Raw genomic sequence first — 9,346 nt, 5'->3', positions numbered from 1 at the left:
TTAGTATACTCCGCTGAGCGAAAATAGTTTTCCACTGTCCGGCGTTAGGAGTTGTTTCGCTTGTCGCTGACCGATAAAATTCAGCCAGTGCTCAATGATATTTTTCTCCTCCCACTTTCTGAGAAATACGTTAATGTGTCTTTTTCTGTAAGTCCTCAGAAGTGTTCAGAACCAGTGACAGGCATTCTAAGCCTTTTTTTTAGCTGGATGGTCAGCCATTTCATTTCCCTTATTTCTCTCATGTGGAGTTGAAGTTCCCTAAAAAGGCAGTATACATTTTTCACGTGGTTCCAGTTGATCGGAAAGTCTTTCAAAGCCGACTATTTCAAAGTCTGTAAACGTAGGTTTCTCTCATTTTTCTACGAAGACATTCTCTCGCACATATCTCGATGGTGTGTATTTTTTTCTGCCTGGAAAATTGTTGGGTGGGAACCCATTCGGATCGATTTTTTGAATGCAGGCCCATTGATTTTTCACCCTTTCCCTCTCAACTTCTAATTTCGACCCATCAGTAAACCATATCTGGCAGCCAGTTTTGAAGTTGTTAGAATTAGTTTATTCTATAAAAAATATTACAGATATTAATTTCGAACTTTGTGCAAAATTTTCTTAAAAATTTTCATATTTTTTATCAGAATTTTAAAAAAATTTCTAGTGTGCAGTTTCGGAATTCTCATTCATTTCATATAACTTTCTTCCGAAATTTCTCCATATAATAAATAATTTCCAAGATTTGTTATATGAAGAAAAAGCGTAACAAAGTTGAGGAAAGTATTTAACATTTTTTACGCCATTTTTCTGACAACTTCAAACGTGCCTTTTATTTAAATTTAAAAATTTAATGAGGTGTTGAACTCGATAGTTTTCTAAAAATTCTGGCTAAAAACTCTGAAACTTAATTTTGAAATTTAAACATTTTTTTTTTACATTTTTATAAATTTTTTCCAAGCTTGAGACTTGGGTTAATATCGTGAGAGAATGCATGAGAGCCATCGACATCGATAACTATGGTTCGACTGCTGAGAATCACAAACTTTGCCAAAATTTCTATTCAGTAATATTTGGCATGCCCTCAGATTTGTTTCGCGAAAGAAAAACGCTTCCAAAATGTGGAAATTTATTGTGAAAAAAACATGAATAAATAAATCTGCCCACGAAGTTCATAGAGCAAAGTTTGGCGAAAGACGCTGAAATGTCGGCTCGTCGTCGTTTTAACCTTGTTGGCCTTTGCCATTCGGCGACGTGGAGAATTTTACGAAAGATCTTGGCTTGTGTGCCTATAAAATACAGCTCGTTCAAGAATGAAGGCCAAAGGACCATCGCATGCATTTTTCTGATTGCATAGCTGCGGCGGACATATGCCGGGCATCATGTTCAAAAATTAAATCTCATGAAATTATCTACCAAATTATAATACAAACAAAATTCCTCCGATATAAATGTAGACATATGCATGTACATAAAAAATAGTTAAGCGTTGAGCGCCTAAGAATATGCTTCACATGCTAATAAACACTGCATCCAATGGAAAAACTCAGCGAACAAAACGCGAGTTCATGGGAAATTTGTGTTAGAAGAAAAATAAAAACGAATAATAATGAAATGGAAACGAAATATAATATCGTCTCTTTACTATCCATTTATTCATCGCAATTGCCAGTTCTGTGCCAAATAAATAAATCATAAAGTTTAAGAATTTCTCGCAAAATAATAAAAAGTAGCAGAAATGAAAAATGATACTCTCGTTAGTTTAATGGGAGTTCAATGATAGACCAGCATGCATGCAAGCTTTTGTGTTTCTTTTTATGTCTGTGTATGTGTATGTATGTGTGTGTGTGTGTGTGCATATGCACCCAGGGTATGACAAATGCCCACATTTTCAAAACATTCTTCGCATGTTCGCTTGCCTATTTCCAAAGCTTCACACTTACACAAATACACTTAAGAACAAATATGTATACGCATATACATATACTTACTATATAGTACTGATCGAAATTTAAGCAACTTAAGTCCATTTTTTCGTATCATTAATTTCCATGATGTGTTTGTATTTGTATTGGGATCCGCGCACTTGTGCAAAACGGTGTTATAATTTTGTTCGAATCTCAGTGAAAGACCAAAATGAAGAAAACAGTTTTTCTAATAGCGGTCGCCCTTCGGCAGGCAATGACTAAGCTCCGAGTGTATTTCTGCCATGAAAAAGTTCCTCATAAAAAAATATCTGCCGTTCGGAGTCGGCTTGAAATTGTAGATCCACTAATCCCTAAACTTATTCCTACTTATTCCCTACTTGCACTATAGTTGGCTGTTTGTTTAGCTTGTTTCCAGGTGAGATTGTTGCTGAATAATTCCTCGTAAGAGCTGCGTCGCCTGGATCTTTTGGGTCGCCAGGATCATTAAGGTCATCGTTGGTATTTCTTGCGCTAGTTTTCTGAGAGTATGACCGATCCAGGCCTACTTCAGATTTCAATATTGATTGCAGTCTGAGTGCATAGTGCAATGAAACAGATTTAACATATGATTTCAAAATTCGTATTTTATTTTTTTCTGTAACAGTTTGGAGTCCACACGTTATTAAGCATTGCAAAAGCTGTTTTAGCTTTGATTAATCTAGCTGGTATATCGGCTAAGGTGCCACCATCGGCTACCAGGATATGCAAACTTCTGAGCCTCGCCGATCTGTTGAGTAAAGAGCCGACGCATTGCGATGATAATGGATCATGTTCTTCTCGGATAACGAAAAACCCGATTAGTGACTACCTGACTTATCAAATCTCAACCTACGCTCTGGATGTGGAACAACAAATTTTTCAAGTTGCAAGCTACTTTCGGAAAACTTTCTTTAAAAACCAACGAGCAATCGATTTAAACTTCGACTGAAATTAGAGAAGAACCGCCTTTTTCCAGACATATATTTATGAACGTTGCAGTGTTGCAAATTTTCAAGTTATTGTTCCCGGAATTTAATTACCATACCTCGTTCAGCACTAGCACAACTTTCTGAAACAAGCATTACTGGATTTAGGGAAGTAGCGAAGCGGATGTGGCAATGCTTTGGATTGATTGACGTGTACTCTACGTGATCATTGTGAAATGCCTTTTTTCCGCCTTTATTGGTCTAAACAAGTGCAAATTTTCCGGTTAGGTATGGTTTGTCTCCCTCTTTTACCTCTTTAACTTTTTAGTGGCGAGACCAACTACTTCTCTTGCCCACGCCACACTCCCCGCAATACTTTTAACATCCCGGAATAATGTTGAGCAGGTCAGACTCATCAACACAATAAGACTATTATGCCTTTTTGTTTAATACGGATCGACACCGCACACGTCGAAAAAGTTACTCGCTCAAAAAATAAACTCGAAATAGAGAATGTGCGAGGATCGTTTGAAAAGTTTGTGTAAAGTCAGAGAGATGGCACTTCTGGTGCGCAACTAGGTTATGTTCAGTAAGTAGCATCTTCTGGAAGAACACATAATAATTTTCAGTCAGATCGGCCTGTTGCATTGTTTTTGGTATTTCTTTGAGCGAGGAAGCCGGGTTATTTTGCTTTTCCATCAGCTCACGGCATAGCAGTTTTGGTCACATAACTAATGGAAATAGGTTTTCAGCTCGTTTCACATCTCCCCTGCTATCCAGAATTTGCTCTCTCGGAACCCTCGGACTACTGCTTTTCCCCAATTTCAAGAAATCGATGGCGGGAAAATGATTTCATTCAAACGAGAAGGGGATTGCAGAAACGAATGGATATTTTTAAGACTTGGATAAATCCTATTTTTCGGAAGGGATCTACCAACTAGAAGAGCGTTGGACGAAGTGTAAAGGTCTGAAAGGAAACTATGTCGAAAAGTAAAAAAAAAGTTTACTCCAAGTAATTAAGTATTTTTATTTTTGTGCGAACTTTTCAAACGTTTCTTGCATTGATGAAGTTGCATTTCGACTAGGACCTTGCACAAACGCCAAGATACTAATTGCTGCGTTACTAGCGCAGGTACTTTCACTATGTTGATCAGCTGGTAAGGCACACAGGTCTGTTACTCCAGCTAACTTTACTGCTTTTCCACCAGTGACTTGGAGCTGAATCAATGCGTCATAAATACGTTGTTATATAGTAGAAAGTGTTACAAACTGCCTCACAGATAATTCACGAGTATTGCAAGCTCTTCAACATTTCAGCAAGTGCCGCAATGACCTCGTACGGCTAGCGTTTGTTCGGTGGCTAAAATAAAATTTATGAAAATTTAAATATTTGCCTTCTTTTTAGAAGAAATTATTTATTATTCATTTGTCTAAGGACTAAGGTCTCGTACGCTAATTTCTCTAGGTTCTCTGATAAGATAACTTGAGCTGGTGGCGAATGTGTTGTTAGTTTAAATACGATAACATTTGTTATTAGTTTTTAGTTGGAAAAGAATATTAAGTGAGATATAAACTGAACTAAAAATATCTAAATTAGAAAGAGGAAATTTTCAAAAATTAAATAAAACTTAGAGTTATAAAGAATATCGCAATGTCCAAATCTATTGCGCGGCATGTAAGTGAAAACCAGGGATTCTTACTATTAGCCCTATCTCTAAATTATTTTATTTTATTTATTCAGTTGTTGTTGTGTGTGCTCCTGCTCTGCGCCAAGGGGTCAATTTTTGTCACTGCTAGCTGCAATACTTGCTCCGTTGATAATAATCTGGCCTGTGTCTCAGAGACGCAATTCAAAGTGTGTGTCAACGGCTCACCAACTGGATCGGCGGCCAGCTGTCCCACAGGTTACGTTTGTTCCACACAGAGCACCAGCATTTGTGAGGCCAGTGGTGGCGATGGTGTGGTAGGTGATTGTACGGCCTGCAACACCTGTGATTCTACCAAAACCTTCGCCTGCACTGGAATACGCACGTACGCCTTGTGTCTTGGCACAACCACAGTTAGCGATTTGGGTGGCACCTGCGCGCCATACCACGTCTGCAGCATCGATTATGAATACATCTGTGGCAATGCGACTTTGGGGGTGAGTACAAGGCGAAATAACGTCAAAACTATTTTTTAGCAGAATTTTGAAAGCCGCACACACAATTCCATTTACTAATAACTGCGACTTATCCATATCCACTTATGAATCCATCAAGAAGTTAAGAATTCAAAGTTCCTACATTATTAATAATCTTTCCATTCGCCTTGTCAATAGATTGAAGCTACTTGCCCCAGTATTGACGACACAGTCACAACTACTGTTGCACCTTCGACGGCTGTGTCAGACCCTGCGGAATATTGTGCAACGGTTCAACAAAACGGACGTTTCCCAGTTGGCAATGACCTTACCACCACCTGCAAACAGTTAGTATTTAAAATACTTCTAGTGAGAAGTCATATTTCACAAGAATTTCTTTGATTTCTTAAGGTACGTTTACTGTTTCGTGAACAATAGCGTATGGAGTGGAGCTCTTTACTACTGTCCTGGCGCCACTTATTTCAACAGTTCATCCCGCTATTGCACTGCAAATGTGCCAGCACGTTGCCTTGGCACAACCCAGGTGCTGTCACTGAGAAGTGTGGATTTGAATCTTGGTAGGAATTAGAACGCGATAGATGACTTCTAGTATTGCAAAGCATAATTGTACAGAGTGCATATAAATAAGGAAATACAAAAACTTAAAAACTTTCATTCTTTCTGTTTGATTGGGTAACAATTGAAGCGATTTTAGTCGAGCAACCAAGTGCTCTCCTCCCGAACTCTATCTTTCCAATGGCAAGGACTTCTTTTATGAATCATGAAAATACATATTTTTGTATATCTCTACAATTTTCAAAAATCAACAGGATACAGATAAGGCTTCTTTTGTATCCATTCCTCCACGGAAACCAAATTGCGTTTGTCCCATTGTTTCCACGCATTTGTTGTAAATTCTGTTGCGTAGATGGTTGGTTGCTTGGTTAGAGTGGTGGTTCATCCAGAATCCAACTAGCGCTTCCGCACCATTTTGTTGCCACATCCTCGTTACCAACTTGTTTACCAGTTACTTACAGCAAGACTATATCCAATCTGTGCGGTTTAGGAACCTTATTAGGCTGTTGACGTCTATGCCAGACAGTTGCTCGAGATTTTCGAACAGCGGTTTGCCCAGGGTTAACATTCTGTCCTAACATAGGGCAGGGCATTCACAGAGGAAATGGAAGATTGTTTCTTTTCCTCCGGTTATTTACAACTGTGACAGTGTGTGTTGTGAGGGATGCCCATTTTGGTTGCTTGTTCTCCGACACCAAAAGCCAGTTACGACTGCCGTTAGTATCCAGGCGTCCCGTCGTTTCATGTTTAACAATGTTGACGATTGTTTGAGGTTGTAGATGGGCTATAACGTTCGTTCGTATTTCGTCTGGTCTGTCCATTTACAATCCGCGATTCTGAGGTATTTTAGGGAAATTGCATTCTTGACTGCACCTAATGGTGTGAATACCGATTCTGCAGGAGCGTTAATCATGGCAGATCCCCCTATTGCAAGTTCGTTACCTTCTATATTCCGGTGTCCCGGGACCCAAATTAAGGTTACTTTATGGTTTTCACTCAAGGTGGTGAGGATATTTCTACTTTGCTCCACCACTTTAGAGGTTGTTGTAGCCGATTCCAGTGCCTGGATTGCAGCTTGACTATCCGAAAGAATAGCGATATTGCCCTTAAAAGAGAAATCCGTGTTTAGTAGCCTACAAGCATCCCCAATTGCCAGTACTTCCACCTGGAAGACACTGCTGGTATTAGGGAGACGCACAGATTTTTCAATTCCAAGTCTGTGAGAATATATACCAGCTCCAACACCACATTCCATTTTACTGCCATCTGTATAGACTGTAGTGTCGAAGTTGCTTAGAGAGAATCCCTTATTCCATTCTTCCTTAGTTGGAAAGAGAGTGGCAAAATTCCTATTGAAAGTTACCGTCGGGACGATGTAGTCAGTTCTCAACGATATTAACTGAGTTTGTCGCAATAATAGACTAGCATGACCATACGTTTTTCCTCTCCAGCGACCCGCTTCGTTTAACCTAAATGCACTCATGGTTGCTGTCTTCTTAATATGTAGGTCTATTGGAATAACGTGTGTCAGTGCATTGAGAGCCTCTCTAGGACATGATCTGATTGCACCGACCGTTATTGCACAGGCTGATCTTTGTATTCTGCCGAGTAGTTTGGTATAGTACTCTCTACCTAGAGCCTTCCACCAAACTACCGAACCATACGATAGAATAGGTCGTATAACCGTCTTATACAGCCATAATGTATGCTTAGGTTGAAGACCCCATCTTCTTCCAAGCATACGTTTACAGGCATATAAAGCAATTTCTGCCTTCCTTACCCGTTCTTCAACATTTAATTTCCAGCTTAGTTTGGAGTCCAGAATTACCCCTAAGTACTTTGCACTGGGTGAAAGTGAAAGAGTTTGTCCGTTGATATTTGGTAGGGTAAAAGTTGGTACTTTGTATCTGGTGGTAAAAAGCATAAGTTCTGTTTCTCGCTGGTTTAAACTTCGGCCACATCCTGTGGCCCAAGAGTTAAGCTCACCTAACGCCCTTTGGATGATCCCACTGATCGTGTTGGGACACTGTTGCGTAGAACTTTAAGAAATATTTTTAGGGCATGACTCCTTAGACCTGTCAATCTATATTCACTGCAGTGCTAAGTATTGGATTTTTTTGGAAGGATAATGAACGTTTATTTCCGCTAGACTGGTGGATATTGGCTTGGTTCATATGTATATACGTTCTGTCAAGAAAAAATATCGGGAATTGTTCATTTAATAAGCGCGCGTTACACATGTGCCTTAATTTTTTTTGCTGGAATGTTGGTACACCTGTCAATTAGCTTGTTTTTAGCATTTTAATATATCAGTCAACCGCAGATGTGCTCTACGGTTTTAGCTGTGGATAAAAATATCAAGCAAAGAATAAGACACATTCTGTGTTTTGAACGGGATTTCGTGTGCCGAAACGTTGAAATGTCACAGATAGCCTATGGCAAGTGTTCTTTATCAAAAACACAGGTCTATGCGTGGTAAGGCTTTTGCATAGGGCCCAGAAGTCGTGGAAGACTTGCCTCGATCTGGTCGCCCATCAACGTCTTCAACGAATAAAAAAGTCAACAAAGTCAAGGAAATAGTGCTTGAAAACCATTATTTAAGTTTGAGGGAGGTAGCTCGTGACCTCAGCGTGCCTCCCGAATCAATTCGCAACGTTTTACACCATCAATTGGGCATGAGACGCGAGACTGCTCGACTCGCTCCAAGAGTATTGAATTTCTTTAAAAAAATTCAGCGCAAGAAGGTGGCTGAAGACATACCTGAGCAAGTGAATTCGGGCCCAACGTCTATCCAGCGCATCATAACAGGTGATGATCTGTGGGTATATGAGTTTGACATGCAAACCAGTCAACAGGCGGCTCAATGGCGCTATCCACACGAGCCGAAACCGAAAAACCCACGTCAAAGTCGGTCAAAAGTGAAAGTCATGTCACTCGTTTTCTTTGATTACCCTGATGTTGTGCACTCAGAATTCTTACCAAATGGTTCTACGGTAAACGGTAAATAAAGAATATTATTTGGAAGTTATGCGTCGTTCGAGAGAGAATGTACGTAAGAAACGGCCCAATTTGTGGAAAGAAAACTCCGTGATAACGCAGCGTCTCACAAGGCTCATATTGTGAACACTTTTTTGACCAAAAACTCGACAAATATCATCGAACAACCACCGCATTCATCGGATTTAGCCCCCAGTGACTTTTTCCTTTTCTCAAAACTTAAATTGCCACTCCGCGGACGACGCTTTGAGTCGATAGAGGCCACTAAGAAGAATTCGCTGAAGGAGCTGAAGAAGATCTCTTCAAATACCTTTAAAAGGTGTTTTGATGACTGGACAAATCCTTGGCTTTGTGTGTAACTTTTTGTGCTACGAATCCCTGCAGTTTCTTTCAGATTTTTCTGAATATTGATGTCATCATGTAGATTTTGTGGCCTTTTGAGTTTATGGCATTGGATATTTAACCAATCTTTAGTAGCTGAAAGAATTTTGGGACATATATCAATAGTTTATCATGAAAAAGTAAAGCGAATATGAATGGATTTAAATGAAATTTTGTTCTTTCTCGGCACTCCAAGTAAAACAAAGTCCTTCTGCACCTGATCTTTCCAACGCAGAGTATACCTTACTTTTCCTCTGCGACCCCCCTCTGATACCACTTCGAATACTTTCAGAGCTGGATCGGTTGTATCCATTTGGACGGAGCGGCTTGATCTTTATTCGCTGCACTATGCGATGTCGTGGTAAAGCTCATACATTACTGTTCCATCGCCTGCGACACTCGCCATCCTC

General features: G+C 39.7%; 1 protein-coding gene across 1 annotated transcript; it reads left to right on the top strand.

Annotated features, from left to right (window-relative positions):
- Nucleotides 1-4,415: 4,415 nt before the first annotated feature.
- On the top strand, nucleotides 4,416-5,657 carry LOC128860348 (uncharacterized). Its single transcript, XM_054097829.1, has 4 exons — nucleotides 4,416-4,535; nucleotides 4,602-5,003; nucleotides 5,181-5,329; nucleotides 5,394-5,657. Exons 1-4 carry the CDS (start codon nucleotides 4,512-4,514, stop codon nucleotides 5,569-5,571), a joined length of 753 nt encoding a protein of 250 aa, XP_053953804.1. The 5' UTR covers nucleotides 4,416-4,511; the 3' UTR covers nucleotides 5,572-5,657.
- The last annotated feature ends 3,689 nt before the right edge of the window (nucleotides 5,658-9,346 follow it).

The sequence above is a fragment of the Anastrepha ludens genome, chromosome 4 (assembly GCF_028408465.1).
Source record: "Anastrepha ludens isolate Willacy chromosome 4, idAnaLude1.1, whole genome shotgun sequence".
NCBI lineage: Eukaryota > Metazoa > Arthropoda > Insecta > Diptera > Tephritidae > Anastrepha > Anastrepha ludens.
The sequence above is the reverse complement of the archived record's forward strand: the minus strand, read 5'-3'. Positions and strand labels throughout refer to the sequence as shown.